Source organism: Myotis nattereri (genome assembly GCF_964212035.1).
Source record: "Myotis nattereri genome assembly, chromosome: 2".
Taxonomy (NCBI): domain Eukaryota; kingdom Metazoa; phylum Chordata; class Mammalia; order Chiroptera; family Vespertilionidae; genus Myotis; species Myotis nattereri.
This window is the reverse complement of record NC_138076.1, coordinates 211,110,234-211,127,199: the sequence shown is the minus strand read 5'-3', so window position 1 is coordinate 211,127,199 and position 16,966 is coordinate 211,110,234. Positions and strand designations below refer to the sequence as shown.

Here is a 16,966-nt window from a genome sequence, read left to right as displayed (position 1 = left end):
GTAGAGAATTTTTTATAAGAGTTTATTTGAGTCAAAACTGATGAGAGTTGCTCATCTCATGCTTTGGAGAATGACAGTTTTACAGTTTCGTGTATGCATTTCTTTTCTGAAATTGAGGGAACATTACATGAAGTTGGGGAAAAGCAAGATTGGGAATTGGATTACAGGAGAGTTAACAAAAATTATGTGCTCTCTTGGGCAAGGTTGGTACTTATTTCAAAGGTATCTTAACCTAGACAGGACTGGCTTAGGGCAAAGAAATAAATCTTTTGCTAAAGAAGTTACACACCTGGGGCCTAACTACCCACTGTGACCTACTCAGTTAGGAATTTGTGATTGGATCACCCTGTGAAGTTACTTTCTATAACTTCCCCTTTTCATCCATAGTAGAAAATAGTATACTATTAGGTTACTTCAAAATGTGGCTGATGTCTATATAATCTTTTCATTTATTTTTGTAGGTGGCTTTCCTGGGGGAATGCCTGGTAATTTTCCTGGAGGAATGCCTGGAATGGGAGGAGGCATGCCTGGAATGGCAGGAATGCCTGGGCTCAATGAAATTCTTAGTGATCCAGAGGTTCTTGCAGCCATGCAGGTAAGACATAGAAAAACAGAGTGGAACTTTATATCACTATGGCATTTCTTTCATAATTCTGTGTGGGGACAAAGGTTAACTCTGTTAGCCAAGTTGTATTGATCTGAATTGCCAAATAGCTTGTGATACTCATTTTCTTTGAGAATGAGTAGCTTAAAATTTTTTTTTAAAGATTTTTTTATTGATTTTTAGAGAGAGAGAGAAATAACCGATCTGAGAGTGAAACATCTATTGACTGCCTCCTGCAGGCCCTCTACCAGGAATGGAGCCTGAACCCCCAGCCAGGTGCCCTGACTAGAATCGAACCAGCAACCTACTGGTGTATGGGATAATGCTCAGTCAACTGGGCCACACTGGCCAGGGCACTTAAATTTTTAAAAATTGTTTTATAGGAAATACTTTGTAATAGTTGGTAATTGTATTTGGTTGTCCTTTTCTTTATATCAAGACTTGATATGTTTTTTTTTTCATTAGGTAAAATGATATAATTGAGTGACTTTGAAGTGCACATTTAATAATATTTCTAGCCCTAACTGGTTTGGCTCAGCGGATAGAGCGTCGGCCTGCGGACTCAAGGGTCCCAGGTTTGATTCCGGTCAAGGGCATGTACCTTGGTTGCGGGCACATCCCCAGTGGGGAGTGTGCAGGAGGCAGCTGGTCGGTGTTTCTCTCTCATCGATGTTTCTAACTCTCTATCCCTCTCCCTTCCTCTCTGTAAAAAATCAATAAAATATATTTTAAAAAAAATAATAATATTTTTAGTTTTGGGACTTGTCCAAATCCCAAATAACTTGACCATGACAAAATTATAGGTCTAAATAAATAGGTAGGATTTAAGATAAAAACTTGTTGATCCATAAAACTTTTAAGTACTTTAAAACAAAACCTTTCTTTGCAGGATCCAGAAGTTATGGTGGCCTTCCAGGATGTGGCTCAGAACCCAGCAAATATGTCAAAATATCAGAGCAACCCAAAGGTTATGAATCTCATCAGTAAATTGTCAGCCAAATTTGGAGGTCAAGCATAATGCCCTTCTGACAAATAAAGCCCTTGCTGAAGGAAAAGCAACTTGGATCACCCAATGGATGTCGCAATAATACAACCCAGTGTACCTCTGACCTTCTCATGAAGAAAGCTGGGGTGCTTTGAAGAGAATCCCGACCCCTCTGCCCCAAACGCAGCTGTAACATTTTACAGTGGTTTGCCATTATGGTATTCATTCAGATAATGTTTTCCTACTAGGAATTACAAAGTTTAAACACTTTAAACCTTAAAAATACCTAAAAACAAATTAAAAGGGTGTGTTAAACCCTACATTTTCCTTTACTAATCATTTTGGTGTTTTCCTTTGAATTATTGGGCAAAAGATACTTCAGGATGGAAGATTTATTGCTCAGAGTGAAGTATAGGTTTATTAGTGGAAAGCGAATATAACATTTAAATAAAGTTTGAGTTAGATATATGGCTTACCTCAGTAACCATATATTGTAACCATTTCGATTTCTCTTTTTAAATGCTTTATTTTAAAAAAAATGATTTATTTTGATAAAACTACTGGGACCTGGGTAGGGACTGGAAGTACTAGGCAGGGCAGCAGCAGTCTTACTACATTTTATATAACACGTACCCTTGTGCAGATGCATTTAAATCTTACACTGGTGAAGGGGTGATTTTTATAATGCTACAGTAGAGTTGGATTACTTAGCTCTGTTCTTGTCTGATAAATCAAATAAATGTTTCATATTATTTCCACATAGGGGAAATAAGGAATACTTTTCTTTTTATATTTCTATGTTTAAAATTACCTTTTCTGGTCAAAAAATAACCAACTCTTTGTCAGCTTTCTACTTGTTTTTACATTTCCCTCTTACTCTTGGGCTAAAGATAGTCCTTTTTCACTAGCATCATCACTGCTAGTGAATAATTCACAGCATAATTGTTCAAGCATATTTAATGCTGGGTTTAATTTAATATGTAATACATATAGTGACTGACTATGTAGGGTAATACCCATAACAGCTGTAGTTTCCTACTTGGCCAAGAGAATTCATATTTAAGTATTAGATTTCTACTTTGGTGAAATCTTATAACAGAAGATGTTGGAAGGAGGGATTCCCTTTGGTGTTTGGTCTTTTACTTAGGAAATATCAGTTGAGTTTATCTTTGTATTTTGGAGAGAGTCTGAGGTTTGAATTACTTGAGATACATAGAGGGGAACCTAAGTTTTTGCTCCAACATGAATTATAAACTTGATGAGATCCATGGTTCTTTATTGTAGAGTTGTTGGTATTATAAAGGATTCATTGTTCTCTTATTCAGCTCTGAAATACTGCAACCATATTTTCACCTCTTTTTCCCTCTCCAAGGATAAAGAAAATGATAAATTTTCTGTTGTATATTCAGTTCCTATATTAAATGAGACTAAGTCCAGGCACTGTACAAGGAATTTTTAGGTTTCTACCTATCTTTCATTTAAATGCTAATGTACTTTGCTTATTTGAAGAATCAGTGGTAGGAACAGTAAAGTAATTCCATTGAATACATTTTTTAAATAGCACACATCTGAAATTACAAGTCAATTCAGATTCTAATCCTTTGCTGTACACAAGCAGATAGAAATGCATCTTATATAAGAGAAAAAGCTGTATGCTAATTAAGCATGCTTTTTAAACCCTTTAAAAATACTCAGCATATAAACTTAGCATTTGAGCTTGCCAGTGTTCTTTTTGTTAATGTGTGTTCTTTCTCAAAATTTCCAATGTAGGCTGTGAATAATAACTCAAGAAGACCAGTTGCTTTTGAATTCCTTATTTGATTTATTTACTTGACTACACATTACCTAAGTATATTCTACCATTGCAAATATTAACCATAAATGGGTAAAACTAAAACTGGTCTTCTGAAAATGTGTTCTGTGCTTTTAGACTTTTAAGTTCCACAAATAAAAAATACATTCATTTTCATAGAAACTCAATATATCATTTTAAACAAATGTTCTTTTTTTGTGCTAATAATGCTGTAAGAAGGAAAAAGTAAATGGTTTTTCCTGCTTAAAACTATATAGTTGTTGGATATTTCTAGCTACATTAAAAATAAAGTATGGTTTCAAACTGGATATTGACTCCCCCACCCCCCTTTTTCCCCCCAGCACATGTTCTATTTCTTTTGTCTCCAGCATTCATCTTATTTACAGGGCATAGTAGATTTCATATTATAAAATGCTGTTAACAGGGACCCACAAAAAATACATTAGTCAGCAATTTTCAAACTTTTTCATCTTATGGCACATAAACTAATTACTAAAATTCTGTGGCACAACAAAAATATGTTTTTTGCCAATCTGACAAAAAATAGGTATAATTTTTATTTACACAAAGAATAATTAATGGTGATTACCCTTTTTGTTCCAAAGTGACTTTAAAAAATATTAGGTGCTTATACTTGTATATAAGGATGCCTGGTACCAAGAATTAACCAATCAGATGCAACCTTATTATGCAACGTGGCCAATAAGATGCAACTCCTGTTACATTACCTATGGTTCAAGGCAGGGCATTCACACCAGATAGCTATTGTGTTCACTGTTGTCATTTTTAAATGGGCAATCTAAGGGAAAAGAGGTCAATGCCCCTGATTAAGTAGTCAGATATTGCATATTTTAAAAATTCTTGGTGGCACACTGGTTGAAAATTGCTGGCGTAAATAAATCAGCTTTAATTTTTTTCAGTCCAGAGGTAAACAGTTCTACCGTATTCGGTTTTCTTTTCTGGGTCCAAAGATGCTTGTTCTGCAAGCATATCTATCCTGAGGAAACAGAAGAGAGCTCCAGGGAATCATATGCTGAAATACTTAGGATAATATATGGAATTAGCATTGTATTCTCATATCCTGTTGATCAGCTTTATCTTTGTCTTGAGGCTTAAATTTTTTAGCTGCAGAGCAAGCATAGCTGTGTGGTCATGAGCCCAACAAAATATTACCACAGAAGAAATGGAGAAAAGACCTGGAGTAACATTCAGCAATCTGCCACACGAGGAAATACTGGCCTAATGGGACATAGAAACAACTTACATATTAGAGATTTAACCATATCTGAAATTAATGCACCCAAGTAGGTACATATATCAAGTAAGTAGTGCTTTTGGCCAAGCACTTTGTAATCAGTTTGCAAATATTGACTCAATTCTGGTAATGACCATAAGGTAAGTGCTCTTGTCTCCATTTTATACAGATGAAGAAACAAGCGCTTAGTGAATAGTCCAGGGTAACAGCCCTGATTATTTGCGGAGCTGGGAGTTTTAACCAAGCTTGTAGGTGCAAAGGTCTTTTCTCAAATTCTATGCTCGCCTGCCCCTATCTGTATGAGGTTACTTCTTGCAGAATTGTTGATTACATCATGAGGTGTGCTGATGTGCACATCCAACAGGTGTTTCTCCTAATACGGATGTAACAATTGGAAGTGCTTGGTCCACTTGTGACAGACACAAGAATAGGGACAAGAAAAAATTAGTTTTAAAAATGACGGTGCAGTAACCGGTTTGGCTCAGTGGATAGAGCGTCAGCCTGCGGACTGAAAGGTCCCAGGTTCAATCCTGGTCAAGGGCATGTACCTTGGTTGTAGGCACATCCCCAGTGGGGGTTGTGCAGGAGGCAGCTGGTCGATGTTTCTCATCCATGTTTCTGACTCTCTATCCCTCTCCCTTCCTCTCTGTAAAAACCAATAAAATATATATATATATAAAAAATGACGGTGCAGTTAACCTATCAGTAAACACTCAAGAATTGTCAGCGAGGATGTTATAAAACTTGTTGGTACCAAAACTGATAGAGACATGTGACTGGTATTCCAGTAAAGAAATGAAATTGGAGTCCTGAAACATTGTATCTCAATATAATTTAGAATGCTAGTTTAGAAATATGGTATCTCTAGTACTGTGGTGTTTGGTTCCTCATTTTACAACATGGGAAAAATTTTAAGTATAAAGTACGGCTATATAAATTAGCTTTTGTAATCCTCACAGCAAATAAAGTTGGTAGTACTGTATTAACATCCATTTCACAAAAGGAGAAACCAAGAGTTTTAAGACTTGTTGCCAACGAGTATGTTCCCACCTGCATCTGATTATTTTGACTTTCCGAGGCCAATTTCTTTTTCCACTACACGCCAGGATTTTTCAGTGGGAGAACCTTGCCCAATTGATATCTCTGCTAAAATATGACTTTAAAACTACTAGCGAGAGAAAAAAATATTCTAGCGAGAGAAAATATGAATCAAGTTGCAGAGAAACAGGAAGATTTGAGTCCCCCATCTTGCCAGTCATCAGTTTGTATTACAGAGGAAAGTGAGAAAAAGACCATCCAGGCCAGTGGTTCTCAACCTTCCTAATGCTGGTGACCCTTTAATAGAGTTCCTCATGTAGTGACCCCCAATTTCATTGTTACAAATTGAACATAAAGCATAGTGATTAATCACAAAAACTATGTAATTCTATATGTGTTTTCCGATTATCTTAGGCAACCCCTGTGAAAGGGTCATTTGACCCCCAAAAGGGTCGCGACCCACAGGTTGAGAACCGCTGATCTAGGCTTTCTGAAGTCCCCAGTGTTGGGTAGGTGTGAAGCAAGACTGCCCAGATTTTGGAACTTCTAGAAGGCTGTCCCACCGCTCCGTGGCGTGGAGCCAACACCGTGCTGCTCCGCCCCGCACGCGCTGTACGGGCCAATCAGAGCCAAGGGGGCGTTTTCAGCCCCCGGCGTCCTCTAGCTGGGAGACTGGGCGCCCTACGACCCGGAAGTGGTTCTTCCGGAGGAGGCGGGGCCGAGAGGGTGGAGCTTGTGACGCTTAGCCCGGGACTCTGGCTCCTCTTTCCTCACCCGCCTGGCCTCGGCTCCTGCGGGAAAAGTCTGAGGGGAACCGCACCAATGGCTTCCGTGCTGTCCTACGAAAGCTTGGTCCACGCTGTGGCCGGAGCCGTGGTGAGGCGGGGTTTTCACGCCCAGGCCGCTGCGGGTTTTGGGTTTCTCCGGGGTCACGGCCGGGATGTGTCTGGGGGATGGGGATGAGGGAGATCGTGTGGGTTCGGGTCTGGGCTCTCCTGTCGTGACGGTGGGACGGAAAGGAAGGGGGCCGAGGCGAAAGTTGCGGGGGGAATTTGGCGTGAGGGCTGGCACTCGCCCTCCGGCCCTGGCTACCGCTCCGGCTTCTTGAGAGACCAGCTGGGATGTAGACAGGTGGTCCCACATACCCTCAGGGGTCGGGCAGAAGATCAGTGCTGCTTCCTTTGCCTTCTGAAATGTAATGGTCACCCCAGCCAACCCAACACACCAGCTTCTCACATGGGCCAAGGGACACCTAGATGCGATGCTGTGTTGCCGAATCACATGCTTAACGACACCTATTGCCACACACTGAACTGCAGGCATGTGGAAGTGCCTACCGAATAGGATATCTCTGGCTAATATTATTGGTAGAAGATACACTTTTTTAAAAATCCGGGTCAGAATTGCTGTCCATCGTACGTGTGTTTACTGTGAGGCATGTGCTGGGTTCTTGGGCTTCTGGTGTCTCAGTTCCATTTGACGCCCCTCCCCCTTTTCCTTGAAACTTTCCATTCTTGACTTGGGTAAGTTCCTCTTCGGGTTCTCATCTTCTTTCTCTGCCGCCCTTTCTGCTCTCTTTCTCTAACTGTCAACACACACCTGCAGCTGTGGGAATTGGTGGGACTTCAGAGGAGTATCACTGATCGCTCTCCCTCGAAACTCACGGAGAGCTCATGTACTGTGCAGACTAATCAGGGCTGAACCCCAACTCCATTACTTGTTAGATGGGTGGCCCGTAAACCTCACTTTCCCAATCTGTAAAGTGGGGGTATTGAAACTTCCCTCACAGAGTGGTTATGAGAATTAGATGATACAGTAGTTCATGGCAGTGCGGGACTCAAGAATCTCGGTGCCTTCCTTAAATGAGAAGAGCCTTTCGCCAGAGTAAAGAGGCTGAGTGGGAAGTTTGCTTGACTTGCTCTCGGGTGGGCGTGGGGCCTGGTTCTTGGAGTGGAGGGAACAAAGGCAATAGGTTTCAGGGGACCACATTGTGTGAGACTTTAACTCCGAGTGGGAAAGGGAGCTAGCTAGCAATTGCAGCAACTTGCTGATTTACATTTTATTTTATTTTTTAAAATATATTTTTTTATTAATTTTAGAGAGGAAGGGAGAGGGAGAGATAGAAACATCAATGAGAGAATCATTGATCAGCTGCCTCCCGCACACCCTCCTGGAGGATTGAGGTTGCAGCTCAGGCATGTGCCCTTGGCTGGAATTGAACCTGGGACCCTTCAGTCTGCAGGCTGATGCTTTATCCGCTGAACCAAACTGGCTGGGGCTGCTTTACATTGTAAACTTGATCACCCTTGACTGCTCTCTCGTTCAGAGTGAACTATAAGGGAGCAAAGGTGGAAGCAAGGAAACTGTCAGGGAGCTATTACATCATCTCAGGCAAGAGATGATGATGGCTTGGACCAGGATGGTACGGAGGTGGTGAAAAGTGATCGTTAAACTGGAATATATAAGGTTGAGCCACCAGGGTTTGATGGTGGATTGGATATGGGGTGTAACAGAATGAGGGTTGGTTGACTCCCAATGGTTTTTGGCTTCAGCAACTGGAAGGATGATGTTCCCATATATTGAGCTGGTGAAGACTGTGACGGAACAGGTTTTGGGGGATATATGTTTGGTATTGGTTTTGGACTAGTTAATTTGAAATGCCTAAGTGTAGGCGTGAGACTAGATGAGTTCACCAAGAAAATGAGTGTGGCCCTAACCGGTTTGGCTCAGTGGATAGAACATCAGCCTGGGGACTGAAGGGTCCCAGGTTCAATTCCAGTCAAGGGCATGTACCTTGGTTGCGGGAACATCCCCAGCAGGGAGTGTGCAGGAGGCAGCTGAATCGATGTTTCTCTTATCGATGTGTCTAACTCTCTATCCCTCTCCCTTTCCCTTCCTCTCTGTAAAAAATCAATAAAATATGTTTTTAAAGAATGAGTATGAACTGAGAGAAAAGTCTCTCAGACCAAGCCTTGGAGCACCAACATTAAGAGGTTAGGAAAGTGAGATAGCACCAGCAAAGGAGACGGTGGAGAGGCCAGGAGGGGTAGGAGGAAAACTTAACAGACTGTGATGTTTTGAATGGCACGTGGAGATGGGTATAGACCTACTGGGTCAGATGCTACGGATGGGTCAAATAAGAGGATTTTAGTAACCATTGGACTTTCATGTTTTACCAACATGAAATCCAATGGTTACTTGAGAAGCGTTTTTTTTGTTTCTGGGTGTTTTCTTTTAGTGTTTTGATGGCATGGTAGAGTGAATAATTGGAGTACATCCAACATAGAATGGGAAATATTTGTTGTGGCCATAGTTTTCTGACCCTTGCTATAGAGAGTGACTGGAGGAAGAGATGATATATTTCTATTTAACCTACAAAGACATATCACTTTCCCCCTCTTCTTATTGCCTATTTTTCTCTTGTTAAAAGTTCTTGAAATTATGCACCCCGAATTGGCTATGGCCTTTCTTTCGCCCATAAACTATGTTAGAGTTTTCAATAGAAAGATTTGTAAGAATACTTTTTTTCTCTAGCTTTCCTTGGGGGCAGTACTTACTATTCCTAGCACATATCTGAGTGAGAATTTGCATTGTATTTTGTTATTCATTTGTGGTTCTCAACTCTTTGCAAACCTCTGTATTAGGTAAGGTTAAGCCACACAACATGGACCCTATTTTCTTCTGGTTGCTTCCAAAGGAAAAAGTTTCATCACAAAAATGTCACAACATTGCTTTTATTATTTTTTAAAAATATATTTTTTATTGATTTCAGAGAGGGAAAGAGAGATAGAAACATCAATGAGAGAAAATCATTGATCGGCTGCCTCCTGCACACCCCATACTGGGGATCAAACCCACAGCCCAGGCAGGTGCCCTGACCGGAAATCAAACCGGTGATCTTTTGGTGCACCGGCCAGGATACACTGGACTTTTTACCATATACACAAAGTACCTGCCTTTAGAAATAGAAACCAAGTAGATTTGGTTTGTTGATTCACTGTACAAGGCCTTCTGGATATAAAGGTCAGTGTAAGAGTCCTTGTCCTCAAGAAGCTCTTAAGTACAAAGTGGAAGAGTGGACAAGGCCCCTGGTGGTACCAAGGAAGAAGAGGTGCTGCACCTGTGAAGGTGACAGGAAATCCTCATGGTTGGCATATATAGACCAGGTCTTGAAGGAAGAATAGGAATTTGCTAGGCAAAGTGAAATAGGAAGGCAATACGAGACTTTTAGACAGGACAAAAAAGCATGTTCAAAGGCCCCAATATATACATCAGCATTCAGGGAACTTCAAGCTAGTTCTTTTTTTTTTTTTTTTAAATATATATTTTATTGATTTTTTACAGAGAGGAAGGGAGAGGGATAGAGAGCTAGAAACATCAATGAGAGAGAAACATCGATCAGCTACTTCTCGCACACCCCTCACTGGGGATGTGCCTGCAACCAAGGTACATGCCCTTGACCAGAATGGAACCTGGGACCCTTGAGTCTGCAGGCCAATGCTCTATCCACTGAGCCAAACCGGCTAGGGCTCAAGCTAGTTCTGACATAGCTGGTGTAAAAGATGGGAGAGAGTAGAAGGATATGAAGTCTAAGAGTCTCATATACTATGCAAAGATACTTGGGTTAAATTTTATTAGAAACTTTGTTAAAAAGTGGTTGTATCTTCCTCATTCTCTGTGTTTATATTTATATACAAATAAGTATTTACAAATAGGTTTTTTTGTTTATATAACTGGTATGGATTCTGGAGTTTTCTTTAATGTGTTTGTTTCAGAATATATAGCATTTCTCCATGTATATCAGAGTTCTCTGGTTACAAGCTGGAGAAACAGAGTTTGGGTAATTTAACAAAACGGAAGTCTATTGGCAGGTTCTTTGGGAGCTCTCAGGTTCAGTGGGGAGGCTGAAGACTTGAAATAGGAAGGAACCAACAGACTCCCAAGAGATTTTTGAAGCAGTCGCTACAGAGTGTCTGTTGGGCACCACCACTGGAAACAGTGGATTCTGTCTCTATTTCTTCTGCCCCTCCACCCCCTCTAGCCCCTACTAGTCATGCTCAAGGCCATGTGCTCACCCCTTGACTGTAACAGGTAGAGGGTGGGCACCTGGATTTACCATCCTACCAAGATTGTATGCAGTGGGAAGAAGTAAAGGAAATCAGCCCACCCTTAGGAAAGGAGAATGGTGATAGATGGCCCCAAACATCAGATATTTACTATATCAGTGATGGCGAACCTATGACACGTGTGTCAGAGGTGACACGCGAACTCATTTTTTTGGTTGATTTTTCTTTGTTAAATGGCATTTAAATATATAACATAAATATCAAAAATATAAATCTTTGTTTTACTATGGTTGCAAATATCAAAAAATTTTTATATGTGACACGGCACCAGAGTTAAGTTAGGGTTTTTCAAAATGCTGACACTCCGAGCTCAAAAGGTTCACCATCACTGTACTATATCCTGTCATTAAAAAGACTTCAGAAACCAATCGTAAAGGTTTTATGCAGTCTTTTTTTTTTTTAGCTTTTATTTTTTTATTGAATGTATTATGTTTACATTGGTTAATAATATTATATAGGTTTCAAGTGTACAATTGTATAATACATCATCTGTATATTGTGTGTTCACCTTCCTAAGTTTAATTAGTTTTCTAACTTTCTATGAAACAGGGACAATAACACTTCACTTACTGGGCTCTCCTGAGAAGTAAATGTGGTAACACTTGTAGAGCACCTAGCACAATACTTGGAATAGTGTAGTAAGGCCATAATCATTCATTTCTTTTTCAGATATTTCTTGCAAATACACTATTTGTGCCCAGGTTTAGAAGTCCAGTGGAATTGAGGTTTTCTCCCATTCCCTTCACTTGTAGCAGATCTCACCTTTTATTTTCTAGACTAGAGGCCCGGTGCACAAAAATTTGTGCACTCGGGGGTGTCCCTCAGCCTGGCCTATGTCCTCTTGCAGTCTGGGACCCCTCGGAGGATGTCCACCTGCTGGCTTAGGCCTGCTCCCTGGGGGATCGGGCCCAAGCTGGCAGTCAGACATCCCTCAGGCAGCCTGGAAGCCCTTGCCAGCAGGGAGCAGACTTAAGCTGCAGTCAGACATCCTTAGTGCTGCTGTGGAGGCAGGAGAGGCTCCCGCCACCACTGCTATGCTGGCAGCCATCAGCCTGGCTTGTGGCTGAGCAGAGCTCCCCCTGTGGGAACGCACTGACTACCAGGGGGCAGCTCCTGCATTGAGCGTCTGCCCCCTGGTGGTCAGTGTGTGTCATAGTGACCAGTCATTCCCAGTCCTTCTGCTGTTAGGGTCAAATTGCATATTACCCTTTTATTATATAGAATAGAGGCCTGGTGCACGGGTTGGGGCTGACTGGTTTGCCCTGAAGGGTGTCCTGGATCAGGGTGGGGGTTCCACTGGGGTGCCTGGCCAGCCTGGGTGAGGGGCTGATGGCTGTTTGCAGGTTGGTCAAGCCCCTCAGTGGGGACCCTCACCCCATGGGGGTTTGGCCAGCCTGGGTGAAGGGCTGATGGCTGTTTTCAGGCTGCCCAAAGCCCCTTCAGGGTGGGGGTCCCCACTGGGGTGCCTGGCCAGCCTGGGTGAGGGGCTGATGGCTGTTTTCAGGCTGCCCAAACCCCTTTCAGGGTGGGGGTCCCCACTGGGGTGCCTGGCCAGCCTGGGTGAGGGGCTGATGGCTGTTTTCATGCTGCCCAAACCCCCTTCAGGGTGGGGGTCCCCACTGGGGTGCCTGGCCAGCCTGGGTGAGGGGCTGAGGGCTGTTTTCAGACTGACCAAGCCCCCTGGCGACCGAAGCTCCCAGCCTTTCTTTTTTTTTTTTTTTATTCACTCCAGTTCCATGGCCATGGCGACTGAATAAACATTTTAAAAATGGTAGAATTTGGTGACTTGGTTGGAAGGCCAACCCAAATATCATTATATATACTTAAAAGGCATGATTCTCTGCTTCTATATCTATGTGTGTCCATCTCTTTTATTCCATAATATTGCACATGCATAGGGGACCAAACAACAGGTTTACCCCAGTATTTCATTCTGGCTCTGTCTGTGGTGTTAGGTACTTCAGTTCAACTCCATGAGTGTTTGTGTTGGCCAAATTAAAAAGTAGACTTTGGATGTTTATTTACCTTTATAGGAGAGACTATCTATGTTTTTTATATATAATCTGAAATGTAGATACTGATACATTAAGAAATCCAGGTGTCCACTCTGGGATTATTTATAACAGAGAGAGAGAACCAGAAATGCCCAGGAATTTAGGCTGAAAATGATTTATGTGACTTTTCTTGCCATTCTTATCTCTAGCTGTCATCTCTCTCCTAGGCCGCAGTATGGTACTGCCAACTGACTTCGCCTGTGGTGTGTACGGGAGGCAACTGGTCAATGTGTCTCTCTTACATTGACGTTTCTCTCTCTCTCCCTCTCTAAATCATTAAAAACATATCCTTGGGTGAGGATTAAAAAATAATACTCTTTTTAAAGCTATTTAGTCATTAAATAATTACTTGTTAGGTTTCTGCCCTTGGCACATATATATATGTGTGTGTGTGTGTGTGTGTGTGTGTGTGTATATATATACATATATATATATGTATATATACACACACACACATATATATATGCTTAAGTGACCATCAATGGGCTGAGCAGTTGACCAGTAGCTATGACACACACTGTCCATTAGGGGACAGACGCTCAACGCAGGAGCTGCCGAGCTGCCTTGACTTGGCAACTGCTGTTCTCAGGTGACGCACCTAGAACCAGAGAGGAGGGAGCCTGATTCCAGGGTGCATCACCCGAGAACCACCCTCTCGCAATCCAGGACCCCTCGGGAGATGTCGGAGAGCTGGTTGCAGCCCAATCCCCGCAGGCCAGGCCGAGGAACGCCACCCGCGCACCGGGCCTCGAGCCCATTGGCTCCCCACTTTGGGTCTGGCTCCCCACCAGGCCTCTAGCCCATTGCAGAGGTCGTGGGTGTGGCCCTTACAGAAACTTTTCAACTCGATTAGCTAAATGATGAGACGTGCAGGACCTATTGGCTGCGGCCCCAATGTCTGGCGCCAGCCCATCTGCTTAATATCGACTTCCAGTGGAGGCAGTGAATGTTCCCACTACCACTCTCGGCTGGGAAACAGGCTGCAGCTTCCGTCCTTCCTTGCGGACAGTTGTGCCAGCGGGCAACCTCCGGGGAGGGAAGGAGGCAAAGGAGCAGCTCAGGCGGGAAGAAGGAGGATCCCACTGTCACAGGACTCTGCCTGGGCCGATGGGCCTGGGCAGGAGCCTGACATTGAGCAGGGTCCTGCCCGAGGCCGACTAGATTCCAGGCTAAGTAAACCCTGTTTGCTAAATAATTGCATTTTTCAGCTAAATGCCCACAAGTCGTCAGTTACCGCCAAAGTTAGGGTAAAGTGAAATGAAAGAAGCGAGACCGATACAGAGAGAAAGTGACATCATATTGGGAGAAGAGAGAAGGGAGCTGGATTCCTTGGTGTGTCACCTGAGAACTGCCCTCTCGCAATCCAGGACCCCTCAGGGAATGTTGGAGAGCTGGTTTCAGCCCAATCCCCACAGGCCAGGCCGAGGAACCCCACCGGCGCACGGATCTATGCACCAAGCCTCTAGTGGTCTAATAAGGAAGAAAAACTCTTTAACCAAGTACAGTATAGTGCAATGATTGCTAAGACATAGAATCTTGTGCACAGGCTGTATGATACCATAGAACCCAGGTGAGTGTAGTTAATTTATCATCTCAAATTCACTATGTCTAAGGTTGAACTAGTAATTTCTTAAAATGAGGTCCCTCTTTTGACATTCTTCTTTCTGTCAATGGTGTCTTTATTCCTGTGACTCTCTTCTCTCTTGTAGTCCACATCCAGTAAATCAGCAAGAAATGTTGATTCTCCCCGTTATAGTTCTTCTAGCAGATATCCCTTTGTTTTTCTAGCTACAACTCAAACTGATTCAATGACTTGCTATTTTATATCAGATGTAATTTGCTGGAGCAGTGCTTGTATTTGTGTTCTGGTCTTTCTGGTTGGAAGCTCCTGAGGTTACTTGGATAACTTCCTGAATATCCCGTGGTGTGTCATTAATCAGATACCTGTGTACAAAGTGCCTGCCTTCAGATTTCTGCAGGGGGATGGGAGGGAGATCCTCTCTGATTTTGTCATTTTCCTAATTTTCATATCCAAGGTAAACTGGTTGCTGTTTTATGTTTGTTTTGATTTGCTTTTGTTTAGTACTTGTTACTCTACTAACTTTTATAAACTTTTGGGAGGCAGGGGGTTAAGTTCAAAATATATTTACATATACAGGGAATATAGAAATATCATGTTAGATATTATGGGGAAATAGATTCAAAATATGATATGTTACCAACTTGCTCTTCTAGAAGTTTATTATGAAATAAGAATGAAGTAGAATAAACTGTAAAAGGTAAACACATTCACAAACTTTAAATATTTTAATAATATTTTAAGTAATTTAATAATCAATATTTTAATAGTTACATTGTAAAATACATTGTGATTTCTGTTTCTAATTCAGGAGCTAATCAAAACTTCTCCTGAAAATTTCCCTTTATAATAAAAACTTGTATAAAATGTTTTTTAAAAAATAACATCTTAAAACTATTAATAAGGTGACAAGAATATAAGGAACACTCAGACTGTAGAATGAGTAAAGGCAGGACCCAGGGGCAAGGAGAGCAGAAATTGCTTAACCAGATAAATATGAACTTTAGGTTTGTAGCTTCCAGAGATACAGGGAAGGCGAGAAAGTCTGTCCAAGACGACTTTCCCAAAGGAATATGCTATAAAGGTGAATAGGAAATAATCTTACTTCTCCCCAGGAAAATCAGCTATCTCCAACCTTGGCACTGATTAGGGGCCGGGAGTGGGGTGGGGAGTGGATCACCAGTGAGATTTTGAAACCACAAGCCCTCCCACTACTTGCATCATTTGAAAACCTAAAACCAATAACTTAAGAGTGATTCCAGCAGGATGGAGCCAAAGTGCCTAACATATCCTTTCCAGAGGTACTTATCTTCATGGGGTCGAAAAGAATGCCCCAAAATAAAATTCAAAGGTAAATTACCAGCTCCATCCAACTAACTGAACTCAAAGAGAAACAAGGCATTGTGAGCAAGAAGCATAGACAACAGCAACAATCAGAAAATGGAGTGCTCAGTCACAATCTTAAAAAGCTGTTTAGTGCTCTAGCCAGATGGCTCAGTTGGTTGGCAAGTCGTTATTCTGTACACCAAAAGGTTGTGGGTTTGATCCTTGGTTGAGGGCATAGGAGAGGCAACCGATCAATGTTTCTCACTCACGTTGATGTGTTGTTTTTTTCTCTCTCCCTTCCTCTCTAAAATCAATTTTAAAAAATTTTGGATGAGGATTAAAAAAACTATTATGTATAAGAAAATGGAATATTTTTCAACCATAATATAAGTGCTGTAAGAGATGTAAACAAGTGCTGTGGGAATGTAGAGGAATGAACTACCAATTGTAACCTAGTGGGGGGGGGGGTGATGGTAACATTTAATCTGAGTTTTGAAGAATACTAATAAGACAGTACAGTGTTCTCCCTGTCAAGCTGGCTGAGCCATTTATTTATTTTTAAAATTAAATCTTTATTGTTCAGATTATTACAGTTGTTCCTCTTTTTAGCCCCCATAGCTCCCCTCCACCCGGTTCCCACCCCATCCTCTGCCCTTATACCCGCCCCATCCTCATCCATAGGTGTATGATTTTTGTCCAGTCTTTTCCCGCCCCCCACACACCCCTTCCCCCCCGCCCAAGAATTGTCAGTCCACTCCCTTTCTATGCCCCTGATTCTATTGTATTTACCAGTTTATTCTGTTCACCAGATTTTTTATTCACTTGATTTTTAGATTCACTTGTTGATAGATATGTATTTGTTGTTCATAATTTGTATCTTTACCTTTTTCTTCTTCTTCCTCTTCTTAAAGAATACCTTTCAGCATTTCATATAATACTGGTTTGGTGGTGATGAACTCCTTTAGCTTTTTCTTCTCTGTGAAGCTCTTTATCTGACCTTCAATTCTGAATGATAGCTTTGCTGGGTAAAGTAATCTTGGTTGTAGGTTCTTGCTATTCATCACTTGAATATTTCTTGCCACTCCCTTCTGGCCTGCATAGTTTCTGTTGAGAAATCAGCTGACAGTCGTATGGGTACTCCCTTGTAGGTAACTGACTTTCTTTCTCTTGCTGCTTTTAAGAGTCT

The 16,966-nt window shown here is 41.8% G+C and overlaps 2 protein-coding genes across 3 annotated transcripts in view; both read left to right on the top strand.

Annotated features, from left to right (window-relative positions):
- Positions 1–3,710, top strand: part of ST13 (ST13 Hsp70 interacting protein) — a 32,951-nt gene extending 29,241 nt beyond the window's left edge. The window contains exons 11-12 of the mRNA XM_081083208.1: positions 462–595; positions 1,494–3,710. Of these exons, the coding sequence (XP_080939334.1) occupies positions 462–595; positions 1,494–1,622 (263 nt within the window). The 3' untranslated portion in view covers positions 1,623–3,710. The remainder of the gene's footprint in view (positions 1–461; positions 596–1,493) is intronic.
- Positions 3,711–6,406: 2,696 nt separating this feature from the next.
- The window catches only part of SLC25A17 (solute carrier family 25 member 17), a 61,369-nt gene continuing 50,809 nt past the window's right edge, over positions 6,407–16,966 (top strand). Inside the window, exon 1 of one of the 2 annotated variants that reach the window (XM_081083206.1) lies at positions 6,407–6,571. In XM_081083206.1, the coding sequence (XP_080939332.1) occupies positions 6,518–6,571 (54 nt within the window). In that variant the 5' untranslated portion in view covers positions 6,407–6,517. The remainder of the gene's footprint in view (positions 6,572–16,966) is intronic. The other variant, XM_081083207.1, reaches the window with a different exon arrangement.